The 18,491-nt window shown below is 41.0% G+C and overlaps 1 protein-coding gene across 4 annotated transcripts in view; it reads left to right on the forward strand.

The window, feature by feature from the left end:
- Positions 1-18,491, forward strand: part of celsr2 (cadherin, EGF LAG seven-pass G-type receptor 2) — a 63,180-nt gene that overhangs the window by 4,005 nt on the left and 40,684 nt on the right. For all 4 annotated transcript variants that reach the window (XM_032513216.1, XM_032513217.1, XM_032513219.1 and 1 more), the window contains exon 2: positions 16,510-17,220. In XM_032513216.1, the coding sequence (XP_032369107.1) occupies positions 16,510-17,220 (711 nt within the window). The remainder of the gene's footprint in view (positions 1-16,509; positions 17,221-18,491) is intronic.

Raw genomic sequence — 18,491 nt, forward strand, 5'->3', positions numbered from 1 at the left:
CTTCTTCCCCCTCCGACAAAAATCACTTTTAGTGCCAAGTCACTAAGATTATTTAAGCATTTAAAGTATGTGAGTTAAATTGCTTCCTTTGGTTAATGTGGGAGCTTCAGCCATTTTTTGGACACCTCATTGTGGAGCTTTCTCGTTTACACAAGCCTGATTTAGCTCCGTCTATTGTGGAGATTTAAATAGCTGTTTGTCTGAGCACATCTGTAGGATCCACACTCTAGACTGATCCTGCCCCAGAATTGCCCATCATCCCCATCCTCTCACGTACAACAAAATACCATAATTTAATTATGGTCTATTTCTATAGCTTGTTTGAAGTCTGAGTTAAGATGTGATGTTCTTCTAAGTGTCATATTGTTTTTTTCCTTTTAAACTGACAAAAAGACAGTCAGCATTACCATCATAAGAGTGTTTAAAGCTGAGGATGCTGGTTTGATTTTGTATTTAAAGACATCAAGAGTTGGTTGAGATGCAAATCACCATTTAGTCGGCTTTTTTGGACTATTTTTACTGATATTGCGATTCCGATGTGATTCACGATATTGGTGGGCATAATCATTTTTGTATCATTATTCTCATTTTCATTGACAAATGAAAAAATTTATTGTAGGGAGATTTTTGGCAAAGGATCTGTACCAAACAAAGATGTTTTCTGTAGTCTGTAGAATACTATTTGTAGGCTGGGACATCTCTGCAGCACTACAATACTTTATTTTAGAGGTATTTTATGGTTTGACACATATTTTTCCCTTAACAAATATTGCGCCCCCCTGCGATTTGGATGGTTCATATTTGAATTTGGATAAAATTGCGATCAATTGTGCTGTTGAAGCTCAACCCTCTGTTGAGGCATATTTGACGCAGTGTGATCAGCTGTAATTCTGCCTTCTCTTTGACCTTGGTACAACCTGAGAGAGAGGGAAACAGAACCAGGGAACATTATTAAGAGACTGGTTTAAGAGGAAATCAGATACTTAACAAGAACAGTGAGGATTAATGGTGGAAGGAAGCTTGGGATTTCTTTAATTTGACTGAATTAGACAGTGGAAGTGATTTTGAATTTGTTGATGAGTTGAATGGCACATACTGTATGGTTTGAGTGGGTTGTGGTTACAATGGATTGGAGTTGAGCTTTTCCTCTCTGGAGAACAATAGTGAGCTGTCGATTCAGGGGAAGGCGCTACAGCTCATACCAAGCCGTGGTTGGGGGCAACAGCTGTGACTCCACCAAGGACCAATTAGAGGCTGGGTCTCCCCAGCTCACCCTGCACCTGCTGGGGTTTATGTGTCAGCACCCCTGCAGGAGACAGAGGGCGATGGAGGGAGGCAGGAGGACAGAGGGGGAAGGGGTGGAGGGTTAAGTTGCAGTTGTGTAAACTGGGAACATGTTGGAAAGTACAGTTTTACTGTACGAGAGCAGGAAAGCAGGCTGTTGGAGGAGGAGATGGGGTAGGCAGATGAGCTCATCCAATAGATGCAGCTGACCCCAATTTTCAAAGCCTTCTCCCTCCAGGGACCTCCCAAGTCTTCCCATTATCTTTCTCTTTATGCTGCTGTTTAAGAGGCCCCTTATGATGGACGATTTTTGATGGGCTCTTTTGTATGTTGTTGGACTTTGATTAACATTGTTCTGAGCACTGCTTTTTAAACTGAAATGGATTAAACGATTCCAATGTAGCACCACTTTGCTTCAAGTTTAAAGTGTGACCTATGCAGTAGTTTTGGGAAGGTAACCTTTAAATGATCCACAGATTATGAATTTAAAGTTGAATTCAGGAATATAGGCTAATCCACTAATCCACTGTTTTGCCCCTTGTAATTACTGTACTGCTTGACATACAGCAATTACTTTTCGGATACAATTGGACCTCACTTTGGTTTTAGTATGATGTACAGTTATTCACTTTCAATAAAATTATGATTATCATCCCAAAATCCCACAAGTAACTATATTTAAAAATATTTTAATGACAAATGTTTTTACTTTGCATCAATAAAAGTATGTAATCTGTTAACTCCTAATACTAATTGAAATAGCATAGCAACATCTTCGACGTGTAACTGATACTGTTATTGCAGCGACCCACACACATTTCAATCTGACAATCACATAACCTGGAGATCCTGCTGTTTTATTGTGTATTGGCTGTGGGCACTGGCATAATTAAGTGATAATAACCATTTAATTATGTCAAATATGTAATTAAGTCAGATTTGGTGTGCGGGCGTTAGCCTGCCTCTGTACTCAATGCGAGGAAGGAGAATGATAAAATCAAATGAGGGCGGTGTGTTCATTCATTTGGGTTGCACTGAAACCAGTTACAGATTTTAGGGATCTGTTGAATTCTAGCTTGCATTTCTAACATGTTGAGAACAAAACAAACATATGTGATGATAATATTCGTTGTGTGTCACTTCTGTGTTATGAAGAGAATTGTGGTCACACTGCAGAATTGAGAGGCTGGATGTCGTCTGAGGGATTAGATTGGCTGCATCTGTATCCTGGGATCTGCAGTGTTGACATATTCAGGGGCTGATCTACTGTTCCCAGGCAAGCGTGAGCCTGCATAAATAGGTGTTTGCATTTGATGGCAAATATTTTTTTCCCTGCTTTTCTTTCATCCTCAAAACCCTGTTAACTTCAGTATAGAAACTATAGCTAATCCTTCATTATCTCTTATTTTGTAACACGGTATTATGCTTTTTAGTTTGAACATGATGCAGATTTGTTGTGTCTTTTGTAGTTTTGTCACCATTAATGTGTCAATTCCTGTACATTTCAGGAGTTACACATTTAAATTTGAACCTCCTGTGTGGCAAATATTCAATAAATACATTATAACAGCTGTGCCATGAGGACACTTTGTCCTTGTTTTAATCATATTCTGAGTCCAAGCCAATACCATACCCTGCATACTTACTTTGCAAATGCCAATGTAGAGCTTTAACAGACAAACACGCCTCCGCAACTAATGATGGCAGTTTGATTCAGCTCACATCACACTGCAGGTTGTTTGAGACGCTCAAATTACATGGTGGACAGGCAGATATTTTCTGGCTCTGGTCACTGTGGGGAGGATAGAGAGAGACACTTTCAAGTTTCAAGTCTGGGTCTGAAGTGTCTGGATGCTCCAGGGTTAAACTACTTCGCTGTCAAACTTGTCTGAGCCAAACATGTTGGCATTCAGCATAACTAACAATTAATACATTTATATGTATATCGCGTTTTTGGTTTCTTAAAGTTTATTTGGTGCTTCGATATCTTGTTTTGTTTTTTTAATCGGATACAGTATAGATGCTGTGTACTTGGTAGTTGAATGTGTTTTTTTACATTGTCTTAGACCCCCTTTGCCCCCTGCCCTTTGCCATCCTTGCATAAGATTATGCTACAAGACTGGAATTTTAATGGAGCCTTTCTGTTCCGTCACATATCGAATGAGTAAGAGCCAAGACATTTGCAGCCAGCGTAATTTAATTATAATCTATTAAGGCTTTAAACTGTCTGTGGAGGGACTTTCTCAGGGGTTTGTCTGCTGTAACACTAGCCCATCAAGCTGCACAAATCGTGTGTGTGTGTGTGTGTGTGTGTGGTGTGGGCTCCAACAGCTGGACCACTTTGATTGCTTTTCTGCTCTGCATCATATAATTATTTCACTCAAGCGGAGCGCACCTTGGATTTCTGTATTTTTAATGGTTGATGAATTTCTGTTTGCCTTATGGATGATTAATAGGATTCACAGTCACAGCTTGCCCATGTTTAGTGTGACTGGAGTCATCTGAAATTCGCTCCTTTCATTCTTTGTGCCTCCCTGGATGCCGTTAGTCACACTTGCAGGCTTGCTTGGAATGTTTGTAGCACTGTTTCTCTACACTTTAACATCACCTACCACCTTGATCCTGTTTCTCTTTCCCTCTTTTTGTTTGCTTGTCATCATTCCCCATTTTCCTCCTATCTACCCAGGTCTATAGCTCTCACCCCTGCAACCTCCACTGTTCCCTCCCATCATTTCAAGCTCCCCCCCACTCCCACCCCCCACCCGTCTCTGTCTCTCACTCCTTTGACTGTTGTCCCCCCCTCTCTGCCCTGTGAAAGGAAGAATGCCTAAGAGAAATGCTTTGTTAAGCACCCAGTTGTCATGGTGAACCTAGCAATGCCTGAGAAATTCCTTGTGGGTGGGGACGAGGGGTAAGGTCTCTTTTGTGGAGTGAAGATGGGGGGGGAGGGGAGGCACATAAAGTTCTAAAGAGGAACTGTCCCCCTCTCCGTCTTTCCTGTGAAGCATGTAAAGATTTCTTTGGTCCTGTAATGCTCCGGGACACACTGACCTGTCCTGCCCGCTGCTTTCACTTTCCAAGCATTTTTACAGGACATGCAGCAAGTCAGCCGACACCTGACTGCAGATAGAAACTTTCCATATGAAGGATATAGTCTATTCTTGCATGTGACAGATGTCAGAGGCCCTCTGGTTTGAAGGTGCCCGAGAGTTAAAGCTCATGGTGATATGGTGGTGTCGTCTTTAAGCTCTTTGATTTGTGACAGATGCGCTCAGAGAGGGTATCCCATTTCTATCTACCGCCCTGTTTCTCATAAGCAGAACTTCCTCCTGCGGGCCTCGCTCCTCTACGCTTGGTTGCATTGAAGTTCCGGAGGAGCTGAGTTGGATTGAGGGTGCGGGTGAGGAGGGGAGAATGACATCATCTATGGGTAAGGAGGGGAAATCGTGTCTGGGATTAGGGCTGGTGCATTGCTGGGGTGAGGTCTTGTGGTGCTTGCATATATCTCAGCGTTGTCCTGCATTGTCCTCGCCATCCCAGCAGACAATGGGACTGGGCTCCGTCTGGAGCTACCGCCCCTCTTTGTGTCCACTTGTTTTCCCTGGTGCTGCCGTGTTCACGACAGTTTGACCAAGCTTGCTATTCTTCTGTGAATTATCCTATTTACTGTACAGTCTGATGCAGACCCTTTTCCAACACATATGATGAAGCTCAACCAGGGGTACGTAGACCTCAACCAGGGGTACGTAGACCTCAGGGGGCACTTGCAGTTTTACTTGCAGGTACTGCAGTTGCAAGAATCACACATTGAATCAGCTCTAACTGCTAAAAGACTTTCTATTGAGAGTGTGAAGAGAAAACTAAGGCTAAAGCAAAATGTCTAAATGGTGACAATAAATAAATAAATACTGGACAAATGTAAAAAGAATTACAAAATAGTGATATGGTTGAAGCATCCATCTTGGTCCCACCAAATGCAGTTCGATGTACAAATGCAAAGTTGAACAAACAAACCTAAACATTGACAGTTGAGTTGGATGAAAAAACACTTTTCAACAATATCAACTTTAATATACTTAATCGTGTTAAATGACATCCTGCTTTAAATCTGTTGAGTTAAACACGTTTGAAACATGACATCCGGTGTTGATTAGGGATACTAGAGTTCATCACAGGGCTGTGGGGGGTATATTTGATAACCACTGGTCTGGTAGTAAAAGTAATTAGTACAGAATGTGACAACAAGTACATATTTCTCATTGAAGGGGACAGATTATGTGTCTTTAACAGCCTGTTATCTTTATGCTACATTGCGCTTTTTTAGTATCAAAGCATCCAAGATTTCACAAGGATGTGTGGTCATATGCTTTAACTCTGCTGTGCAAGCTGTCAGAACCATAACGTGCAGTAGTTTGATAGGTCCATATTGAGAGGTATATTAGGCTAATACTGACAGGAATGTGTGAGGCTAACGAAACAGATGGTTTCCTCATGAGCTGCTACAGTGTCAGTTTGGTGGCAGTCAAATGTGAGTGACTATACTATTCACTTAAATGCAGGTGGATCCTTTTAGTTGTTTTTTTCACTTTCAACACAGTTGTTAATCTGTACCTGATTGTCTTTCCAAAAATAATTTGCTTGTGACAGGGTACAAACATTCAACTGTCAGGATAAGTCAATATAATAGCCCTTATGTTTTTTTTTTTTCTCAGTAGAGGTATCAAACCTAGACTATGACTGGAGTTGTTGCCTGCTCTGTTTTAAAGCTTGTTAATAAATGAGAAAGTCAGTATTGTGCTGCTGGATGCTAGGTATCCAATAACTTTTGAATGACTATTGGTGTGTTTGAATAACAGCCCTGTGCTTGGTCACATCTCTGCATGCTAATGTCTCTTTACTATAGCGTTGACAGCAGTTTTCCTTTGATATGCAAATGTTCTGATCGGAGGAGTTCAGGTCCTTAAAGCTGCTTCACTATAGAGGAAGAATCTGAGGAATGTCCTCTTCTTGTGGTTTTCACATTCAGCAGAAAAGTGTCATCAGGGGATGTTGTGGCAGGGTCCGCAAATGAGTATGAATGGCCTCTCTCCAACGTAGTCAGTTTTTGTCCTGAATGGAGGAATCAGGAGAGGGATTGTGGTCTTGCTCTGACTCCTCTGGACTGAAATCCTTGAGGTGACATTGAGCTACAGCAGCAGTTTTCCTTATTGACTTCACAGGCACTGTAAGAAATTAGATGTTGTGTTGTGGATATCATTACAGCTGATCTTTGTTCTCACTACGTCATTGCTTTGCAGAAGTAGATTAAACAACCAGTTATAGCAATGTTACATTTTTTTATTATTATTTCAAAAACAAGGTCAGAGACACATTTTTATTTATTGTATTTCTCTGTTCTGAAAACAAATGAACACACACAAATTTGCACATTGTGGAATTGCAATGGCCTTAACAGTGCTCAATAACACCAAATCTGCTGCGTAGGAGTTTGAGCATGCTGTCCATTCCCTCCTTTTGAGAGTAAGACTTGCAAGTAGGTTTTCTGTTGCACACAAGCTGTTGGCTTACAGATGTGTTTGATTCTGTTACCACTTTTCCCTCAACAATTAACCCAATGGCTTTTATCCCAAATCAACCTCAAATCCTCTTCAGTCTACTGTCATTGTGCTCTGAGATGTTCCCCAAGCGGAGGTTGTTGAAGAATGTTTTTGGTGATTAGAGAAGCTTTAACGTTTTCTCAGCCCTCATGACATGTTTTACCCTCCAGGCTACTAATTACTGCTGATTGCTTCTAAAGCTACGTAATATAGTTTTTGAATTAGACTGGATAATAGTAGTGGCAAAATTTTCAAGTTTAAATCATGTTAATTGTTTTTAAATGCTAGTTAATGTCCAGAAAGTCAATTTTTAAACAAAAACCCTGCTCTTTCCTCCTTTTTAAAAATTACAATATTTCTGATGACTTGTTTTAAACTAAACCTATCCAATCTAATGTAATGACTAGTTAGGCCTGTCCATCATATACAACTGACCATTAACTTAGAACGATTGTTAGTCAAAACTGTTTAAAGTGGCTAGGTCTTTGCTTGGAGAATTGGACGCGTCAGCTCAGTAAAGGCATATTGTGGTGATTGAGCCCTGGTCTTGATTTCTGATGTGTGCAGCTGTAGGTGGAGGAGGCCTGCTGGGAGAGCGTTTTATGCAGAGTGCAGTGGTGGTGGGGTGTCAGCTTTGGCCATTGCTTGTCTAGTGGGGGGTCACGGAGAGGGGTGGGGGTATAGGGGTAGTGAGATGAAAAACCTGTCCCTCCCTTTGCAGTGCATTGCCTCCACCCCCACACCAGTCATAAGTCTCCATTCAGGAAGCAGTTGAGCGTGTTTCACCTTTCAGTCCTGGTTAATTCAAGCAGGCCAGCCACATATTACTGCTTCCCTTTTGATCACCAGGACTTGAGATTCCAGCTTTTAAATTAAACCAAACAGAATGCACTTGGCTTTAATGAAAAAGGAATCTGATGAGCTTGATCTAACAGATAAGAGACTATTTTAAACACTGTCCAAGTGCTGAGCCACAGAGCCCCAACATCATGATAAATGTCTGCTCTCTCAGTCTTTAACCCACATCAGCCCTCATTAGCGTCTTGATTTTTCTTTTCTTTCTTCTTTACTGGAGTGTTAATTGAACCTCAGCTGGGTAACTGGTATGAGGGTGAGGATTAAGCCTGTTGTCCTGCTGGGTGCTTTCTGTTTCTGTATGTCCACAATCAGGTGGAACAAAATCATGAAGTCCATTCACATGAAACCTCAAAGATCCAAAAGCAGCAGAGAAAATACTCAATAAAATGACTTTGGTTGTATAAGTCAGTATGCAATCGGATTTTGGGCATTTTCCTCAATGACCCTCCATGGAAAGTCTGTATTTCACAAACATTACACCAGTGCAATACCATATTTTCTTATAAGTTACAGTGTGTTTGAACAGTTGCGGCTCTGGTTGTCTTCTGGGGGTTTTTGGCCTTGTCTGATTTCACTCTAGATCATATTTACAGTTCAGTGGGCCCCATGTTGATGGGTCCCAGCAACTGTGTCTCAAACTGGCTGTAAACATGTCAAGGTGACGGCACAGCTGAGTTTCAGAAGTTCAGAAAGAGGTAACATGTAATACATTAGTCAGGGTCTCACACATATACACACATACAGCAGTAGAGTAATTAATGTGTGTGATTCTCAGGCTGTTCCAAGGGCAGAGTATTTAATATTAATTAAACTGTTGTTTGCCCCAGAGGGACTGTACTCTTAGGTCACAGCTCTGTGTTTTGTTTGGTTGGTGTGTAACGTGGATGTGTTGTCTCTCAGTGACCTTCTGTAGACTCAGTGGTGTAGTGTTTGTCAGCAATATGCAAACGTGACACTGTTGTCAGAAGATTTGCACTGTAGTAGCTTGTTAACAGTGTTGTCTATTGTTAATATCTACTGCAGGGGCCTGGCATAGACAGCTGTTCTTCCTGTTTAAAAGTGTACTGTATACTGTTTTTCAGAATAAAGAAGTTTTAGCTAACTATCGGAATTTGATTTTAACATTTAATAGGACGTTTGCATTCTTCCGATGTGCTAACAACAGTAATAAAGCTGCATTTTATTTGCATTCATGATCTGCACCCCCCTACAACACTCACAGTATCTCCTTCTGTATTACATTATTATTATTAATTTCACATGTTTCACAATTTTACTTCTATTGAAGGTGAATGATTATGCAAAAGGGAAATTAACGAAAACAAAATTGCATTGGAAAATTGCAAGGATTAAAAAAAAAAAAAGGTACTTCATGGCAGATGTAGGGTAAACGGTCTGATTGGCTCTGGGCATTCATGTGACTACTCCAGAGTTTCCTTTTGAAAGTTACTAGTACACTTTTCTGTTGCTGTAAGTAGGAGTCTTATTCTTCATGCGCTTTAGAGCTTTTTAAGTCTAATTCTTAGCAGTTTAATAAATATGAGCCCAGTTATACCGATCTGTCCCAAAACAACCAACCAAATAGAAAGTACCACTTGCATGCTCAATTCCGAGTCACGAGCTCATTAAAAGCTTGTAAGTTTAGAGCGGCTGCAATCTCATCTGCAGGCCTTTTCCCTCCAAAGAGATTTTTAATTTATGATCTCCCTATTGATCTTGGAAATGGGACCCTGGCTTTGCGCTCTTTGATGTAGTGAGTACTCTGTGCGTGCTGCACATACTGTAGTGTACTGATGGTGAACAACTAAGACAGGCTCTGCTCAACCTCATTACCTTCTTACCCGGAGGTTCCCCCTTGTCATGACACACTTCTGCAGAGAAGCTGCCTCTGAGGGAGTATCGGCCACTCCGGATCACAGAATTAACACAGTGGTTTTGTTTGATTGTGGCATTCTTTAAGTGGAACCGTTAGACGTGTGATAAATGGATGCTTGAAAGAACTGCTTGAGTGCGATTATTTATCTTCTCTCCAGTGTCATGATGATAAATTATCTTTTTATAGTGTCTGTAATGTGTTTCCCCTCCCCACACTAACTAGAAGGTGTTTTCATTGGCTCAGTGTTTAACCTGCTCATTAGAGGCGGAGCAGCCAGCTTTAGCTCTGAGGAAGACACACGCTGTGATAGAGAATTGTAAGTCATATGACTGTAGATTCATCATAAGCCTGGTGCATTGTTTGTTTACGTCAAAACTCGTAAACTGGATGTCACAGTTTTCTAACTATTTCACTTTCTAGCTGTTTTCCAACCACTTTTAGTCATTTGAATGTAGCTTTCTAGTTTTAGTTGATGAAGACCTATAATGCTCCGTTAGTTTTCTGTGATGCTGGCAGCACTGAGCCGTAGTGGATCCTCTGCAGACTTATCAGTAGAGGAGGTGCAGGTTCAGCCCAATGACCTTCAGTCCTCTGAAGGTTACACCTTCATTCGCTGTGTCCTTTGGTTACTTTCTCCTGGATTGGAGCACAGCTTGTGTTTACACACTCATGGCTTTTAGCTCAGGCTTATAACATGTGTAGCTTCTTCCCTCTGTCTTTAATTTTCTCCTCTGTACACAGACAAAAAGGGCAAAAATATCCCAATATAATCTTAAAACAGAGTGAAGAGCATAAACTGTTACAGGCAAAGCTCTGAGAGAGAGGATCAGGGTTTCTGCCATGCTGTTGTGGGTGATGTCTCTGTCTTCAGTAATTTGGTCACACAGTCCTTCTGATCTTTATCCACCATGACTTTGTTGACATTTTCTGGGAATTCAACTGGGAGATTTGATGGCAACTTTGTGCTCTAATTAGGCCAGTCTCCCCGATTTGTTCTCTCAGTCTCTCTGTCTCTCTCAGCAGTTTATTATCCCGGCCACTAAGATCCCTAGTAGGCTTTAAACAAAAATACCTATATCCTAGTTTGACAATATGTGTATTTATAGCAAGCACTCCTAAATGCTCTCTGTTGTCATATACCATTGTGTCAGTGGAGTATTTGTCGTTCATAATTTTCTTGAAGGTTTAAATTATTATTCATTAACATTTCAGAAATAAAAAAGCTGGACACCTCCTCTCCCCAACCTCCTCGCTGATAATTTATGTTCTCTGTGTCGAGGCCTCAACCTACAGTCAAACATGGCCTCTGTGCGTCTCTGAGAGACTGTAAATCATAACGACTCCGCTGGTGTACATGCCTGTTAGTTGTCGGAGATGTCTTGTAGGATATCGTGGCTCTGCATCTGTCTGATTTAATATTAGACTAAAGAGCTTCAGAGTATTTTGTTTATATGCTGGAAGATGTGGGCTTAAAAGGGGAAAACGGTCAACCTACAGAAAAAAATGTTTTTTGGTGTATTTATTATTTGTTGCATTTTTGATAAAGTTTAAAGCTATAGGCCGGTCCGGCTGCACATGCATGTTAGTGCCTTGTGCACCAGTATCTGACGCTGAGGGCCGATGACAAGGCATTGGTATTTGACGAGTTGGGGAACGGTCTGTGAGAGCTGCGCGGAGGCAATCCCACACCACTTTTAACATTACAACCCCTTTTAATACAGACTTAGCTTTTTAAATGTAATGAAGCCTGTTTTTATCATCTTCAGTGCTTCAATGTACAATGATGTATAAATCACCACACACACACACACCACACACACACACACACACACACACACACACACACACACCACACACACACACACACACACACACACACATACCTACAATTCTGTACACAGTCTTGGCAGTCCTACAGTGTGTGGTTAATCTTTTCCCTGGCGCCACTTCCTAGCTGAGAGCGTTCCTGGCACCTAGAGGCCCAGAGGGGCTCGGGCTCTGGGCTGAGAGTAGTGTCACACTTCAGAGTTGGCACCTTGTCCCATCACCAACTAAGCATCCCCCTCTTCCTTCTTTTTGGCCCAAACCGCTCCGCTTACCCTCGGTTCCTGAGCGGAGGATCCTTCCATGGAGAATGACCTCTTTGAAGGATGGTCTGGTTCCTTTCAGAGGAGATTCTCCTCGCGCTCAGTTTCCCAGCGCTGCGTCTACGTCTGGATCTCTGCCCGAGCTCCCGACCAAGAATGCGAATTGGCAGAGGACATAATTAAGGCGATGTCTGTCCTTATACATGGCCTAACCTTTAAGAGCCTCTGTTCACTGAGAACTGTGTGTTTTATGGCTACTGTTGCTGCAGAGTGTCAGTTAAGAATATCAGCTAAATGGATGAAGAGAAAAATGGCAGCAGGAAAGATTAGATTGTTGTTGGTTTAGAAAGGATTTTAGTGTCTACAGTCAGTAAAATGTTGTGAAAGTGTAATAACACCACTTGCTACAGCAGTCAGTATTATTAGTATTAGTATTTGTTTCCCATGAGGTTTGGCAGGTTAAACACTGGCCAACACATAACACTCTTCTCTCTTAAACCTGGAAACATAATATATAAAACTGATATATTGTAACTGCATGTCGAACTCACCTTGATTTCAATGAGCCTGTGTGTGTGGTGTGTGTGTGTGTGTGTGTGTGTGTGTGTGTGTGTGTGTGTGAGTACATTTTCTAATAAAATGAGACTCAAAGCAATTAGTCAATGGACAGAAGATGTTCAGTTGGATGAAACTAGCAATTTAAATATGTCAACTTGGGCACTGGGGAATTGAAATGGGCATTTTTCCTGAAAAAAAGAAAAAAAATTAAGCAGATTTATGAAATTGTTTGTTGTTTGCTTCCATAAATGCAATTAAACAAAAATATATACATATATAAAAAAAGTAAAGGTGCAGTATGTAATACTGACAGCTAGTGTTTAAAATAGTTTCTGCAGTACAAATTCAAAATACTGGAGAAAGTCGTCTCCCTCGCCCCTTCTTCCCCAGACTCAAAGTTCACGTTGGTTGCCAGGCTGAGACCACAGCATTTACAACAATGTTGCTAGACACTTGTCTCACATAGCCAGACATTACTCCACAGCACAGCGGAGTTGCTAACATCCTAAAAGCCCGTGCTCACGCAGAGCTATGTTCCTACTAACAGACACACATTTTTGGCTTAGAATTACAGTAAGAACCGCTAAAAGTTCCACAACCTCGCCGTCCTTTTCCACCTGACTGAAATACACACTTTATTGGCTTAGAATTACGGCAACAATCGCTAAACACTCGCTTTTTCCAATTTTCAGCCCCCTTTCTTGGCTTAAATAACTCGCCGCTGTCGGCTACGGACCGCTGAACACGTTGCATGTTGTTTTTTTAGGTCGGATAGAATCTATCTCCGTGGATCCCAGTTATTTGTTTGCTGCTTTCATGGCTGTACTAACGATACAGCTGTAGCGTGCTGGGTTTACGTTTTTACAAGTATATATCTGGCAACCCGGCCTGGCTTTCAAACTGGGTAGTTGATAACAACACACAGGGCAGAACAGAATTTTCATCACGGAACAGAAATTACAAAAGGAGAAAATACTGGCAAAGATAGTATTTTAGCTTTGCATGTTTCCTTAATATCTGATGTAATATCTGAATATCTGATATTATTGGGGTAATTTTTGGATTTATTACAGTAAATACATTAGATATTGTACCTTTTAAGTAATGTATAGAAAGTAGAGTTGTAAGTAGTGCTTAGATAATTAGTCAAGGAATCAGTTAGTCAATAAACAGTCATTTTGTTACTTGATACATCTTTTTTTATGGAAAACACTAAACATGTATTGCTTTCAATTGTTATTTAAAAAGATGAATATGTTTGGAGTTTTAGACAAGCTATATGAAGACATCACCTCATGCTTTGGGAAATTGTGATGGGCTAAAACCGTTTTAGGCCGGAACAGGTTAAACAATCCAACATGAAATTAATAAAACCAAAGAATATGTTTGCTTATCCTGTTAAGCACCCCGGGATCCTTAGGATCCCTTGGTTTGGAACCACTGGTTATAAGGATTAATTAAAAGATCATAAGAATAATCAGCAGATACGCAGATAATGAATACAATCAACATCAGTTGCATCTGAAGTTGTAAATTTCTCCTCTATTTGAAATAGAGACCTAACTATGAACTGCTCTGCCTTTGTCATGGCTTCCTGTTATGTTCTCCCCTCTTATATGCAAATGTTTCTTGTGTGCACAGGTGTGTGTGGTGTGTGTGTGTGTGTGTGTGTGGTGTGTGTGTGTGTGTGTGTGTGTGTGTGTGTGTGTGTGTGTGTGTGTGTGTGTGTGTGTGTGTGTGTGTGTGTGTGTTTACAGTAAAGTGTAAATAAAAGGGGCAACCCTGCTCGTCTCTGTACTTTGATTTTCCCCCACTTCCTCTGCTAAGGCCCTGTATTATTACTTTGCTGGAAGCGCTTGACTGAAAGCACAAGGATTAAAGCCGTGTCAAACATGCTTCTGTCTCTTTTCCTTCATGACCCCCTCTCTTCCTCTTCCTCCCCCCTCCCTTGGCACTCTGTGTTTAAACTCGCCCAGTGCCAAAACAGAGATCTGGTAACTTTGGGCAGTGCTGTTTGTTTGTGTGAGTCCTGCTCGCAGGTTCTGCTCTCTGGCCGGCGTCCAGAAGCTCCAAACAAAGTTTCCCATTGATTATTTTGGAGGGAGGCTTGTTTTCATGACACTTTTTGATTTGATTAAGTCCATTTTGTGTTTGCTCTTGAGGCTACAGCAAACTGCAGGCCAGCAGTGAGATAGACAAAATGATTGAGGTCCCTCTATGACCTTGAAGTAGACTATAAAACTTTTGAGAGACTAAATGACATAATCCTCCAATTACAAATGAAAAGTTAAATTCACAAGCAATCAAACTCCCCATTTAACAGTTAATTATACTCAGGGGTTTTACTACTACAGCCTTATTGTATGGTATGACCAGTGGCCTATTGAAGCTAATGTTAGTAAACTTTACCTAGATATTTGTGTGTAACTGATAATACTGAGTCATAAACGATAAGGTGTTAATGGCACTTTTCTCCCCAGATATTAAGCTAGACAGACGCAATGCAAACGGTTAGTCATGCCACTACGGGACGACTGTGACTTCTTGTCACCGGGCAGAGAGCTGAATGATCCAGCTTTAGTTGTGCATTTATTGCACACTTTTTAGATTTAGAGCATCCTCAAAGCTTTAACGGATTAAGATCCGTAGGTTTTATGCTTGTTAGGAACATACTGAACTTCCCTTAGTGTTCATAGTGGTTGGATGATTTAGGATCAAGCCTGTTTTCATTATAATTTTACTCCTCAGTGAGCAGGGCTGCTCCTGTCAGTAACTTTCAGCTGATAAGTAGTTTTTTTTATTTTTATTGTAAATGTAGTTACAGTAGTAGAAAACAAGCAAGAAATAAGCTTAACAAAGTCATTGGAAATGGGGTACATAGGCTTAAGTAGGTTTACCTTGCAACAACAGCAACATCTACGTTTTTAGGTCTGACTTGGCTGATAAAGGCCTAACATGGCAATTAATGTATTGTACAGGCAATAGCTACTGTATAATAGCAGACAAACACTACATGTCTTCAGTCATAGCCAAAGGATTTAATGTATAGAAGATTGTTAAAACATTAACAGGATGAAAACAACAAGATAAAAGACGATATTTGCTGAGCTGAGAAATGCTGTAACCGTTAAATCTAAGAGTATGAAGCATGTATAATTAAGCAGCCTCTCTGCTTCCGGACAAAGCAAAGAAGCAGGGAGTTGTGAATACAGGCGTGAAATTGCTGATTAGAAACTTGGACTGTATCAAAAGAAAACATACACTTAGTCTTGGCATACGTTATCTGTTTTGGCACATGAGCAAAAAAACCAAACAAAAAACACATCTGAGGCAAGAATATGAGTAAATAAAAGGGTTGATATTCATTATTGTGTCAATTTGTGTACACTTTATGGCATTTTTGCTGTTAAGTCCTTCATTATCAACACCAAGAATGTATTGAACCCATTAAGTATTGTCTGTGCATCCAAAGCTTGATGTATCTTATTTCTCTGTGCCATAGAGCTCAGTTGTTTACAACATAACATTAATGAGCCACATCCTTATACTGGATGACATATTCATGAACATGGGCACTGTAGTTTGTTTTGAGTCAATCCTACATACACCGTCCTGCTCCTGTCACTACAGCACCAGATCCGTATTAATCCGCTTCTGAAAATAGTCCCCGACAAATACAGTATTTACTCCCGTCTCAGTAATGTTTGCTAAAAGCTACTGTGCCCAGCTGTTTTTAAGAAATTATTTTGCACTTAAAAAAAAAATCAAAGTATATGTTGTCATGTTGACCATTATTTTAAAGATTTAGGTTAGAAAGTGTTTAGAGTCACACTAACATGTTGTTTAAATCTAATCAATGGATTTGTTTTATAGATATAGAATATCACCATCCTTTAATGTTAACAATCTCAGCTCACAATCCAGAGTTTAATTTTTTTAAGTGCTGTGGATGAAAATATGACTTCTACTAAGCTCTGATGTTAACAGTCTCATATTACAAAAACATAATAAAATACATAAAGCATATGATTAAAATGTAAAACAAATGCAAGGTCACAAAACATGTACATCAAGTGATAATGTACATCCGGCCATCTTCATCCAACTTCATCAATGGTTCACCATTGTCCTTACTACCTTTATACAAAAGAGACTTATGTTGGGCAATTAGTTAAGAACACCTCCAAAACACAAAGTAAAGTTTCCCTTATTCTGACGTTAATCACTCTTTCTCTGTGGTCTTTTTCAGATGGTGTCCACTCAGTGTCAGCTCAGTGTCTTCTCCAAGTCACTATCATCACCGATGAAATGCTGTCCAACAGCATCACGTTGAGACTGGCCAACACCTCCCAGGAGCACTTTCTCTCCCTGCTGCTCGCCCAGTTCCTGGACGGTGTGGCCCGCGTCCTTTCCGCCGCCCCTGAAGACGTCGTCATCTTTAATATCCAAGATGACACAGACGTCAGCGCTCGCATCCTCAACGTCAGCCTGTCTGTGGCTGTGCCTGTGTTGGGTGAGGGACTCCAGCGGCCTGGAGGGCTCGGCCAAGGGGGGGACAGGACTGGGAGAGGGGTTGAAAGTGGAGGTGGAGGAGAGTTTTTTGGCTCAGAGGAACTCCAGGAGAGGTTGTACTTGAACCGCAGCCTCCTCGCTAAGATCTCTTCGCAGGAAGTTCTTCCCTTTGACGACAACATCTGCCTTCGGGAGCCGTGTGAGAACTACATGAAGTGTGTGTCTGTGCTCAAATTCGACAGCTTGGCGCCGTTTGTAGCATCAGACACCATCCTGTTCAGGCCCATCCACCCCATCGCCGGGCTGCGCTGCCGCTGTCCCACTGGCTTCACAGGAGACTACTGCGAGACAGAGATTGACCTTTGTTACTCGAAACCATGTGGAGCTCACGGTGTGTGTCGCAGCCGAGAGGGAGGTTACACCTGCGAGTGCTTTGAGGAATACACAGGTGAGAGCCCTCACTTAACATTAATTAATTTCTGATGAAGAAGTGTTGTTTATTTTGTCAGTCAGGTAGTCTTCTCTGTTGGCTTCATTAACCACTTGACCTTCCTTAGTTACTTTTGTTACGCCTCTCAAGTTTTTCATTCTCACATGGCACATAAAGTTGTTTACAATAATAATAGTGGTAGTTTTACCACTCCAAATTCTTTGAAAAGATTGACAGACACAAAAGCAGGCTACTCATTTCTAGAGGGAATATGTTGAATTTGCTTGCTGAAATGAAAACTGTAATTAGCAGATGTTACCAGCTGACACTTGCTCGCTACTTAACGCTGACATGAGTCGGCTGAAACGTTTGTCTCCAGCTGACTTGTTTTAAAACAAGAAACAAGTAAACAGGTCTTAAATATGCACAACAATCACAGGAGCAGTCACTGGCAATGGAAGTCTTGTTGTCAAGCTCCCTCCAACAATGCTACAACGAAATGTGTAACGGGAAAAACATGCAGTAAAAAGAGCAATCCAAGACATAAAACACAAACTAGTGCAGACGTTAAAATAGGAATAAAGAATAACATATAAAAGTAGAATAAAAGAAATATATTATAAAATCTAATGCTGTGGTAGATGAAAAATATAAATGTAAACTGCCTTGTGTTCAGGTTAAACAGGTAGTTTGAAAGAAAAGTGTGCAGTGTGATGTGAGTGAAATGTCACAGTGGTGAGCTATAAAGAGGTCAGCTAAGGCCTGCGGGATGAAGTTATCCCTTCGCCTGGGGTTGCTTGACCGCATGCTTTGGTACCTCAACAGTTTGAGGCTGGGGTGATTGGGGTCTCTAAAAATCCTGTTGGCTTTCTTCCTGCACTGCTGGGTGTAGCAGTCCTCCATGGACAGCAGCTGTGTCCTGGTGATGCGCTGAGCAGTTTTCACCACCGTCTGTAAAACCTTATGGTTGAGGGTGGTGATGCAGCTGGTTAGGATATTCTACACTGACACTGCCCTGTGGAGAGGTCTTGCAATGCAAGAATACTGCCTTGCTGTCCTAGTGATGGTGTTTGTTTGGAGTCCAGATCAGATCCTCGCTGATGTGAACCCTTTAGGAAGCTAAAGCTGCTGACTCTCTCCACCTTAGTCAAGTATGAAAAGGAAAAATGTAAGATCAGACTGTAGCTTACTATAGAGAAACATACTTGGACAAGTAAACAAGGTTAGATTCATACTTTATTGTTCATATTTTTACTTATACAAGAGAAAAGGCTTTTAGAATGAGGGCA

Source organism: Etheostoma spectabile, chromosome 4 (genome assembly GCF_008692095.1).
Source record: "Etheostoma spectabile isolate EspeVRDwgs_2016 chromosome 4, UIUC_Espe_1.0, whole genome shotgun sequence".
Lineage (NCBI taxonomy): Eukaryota > Metazoa > Chordata > Actinopteri > Perciformes > Percidae > Etheostoma > Etheostoma spectabile.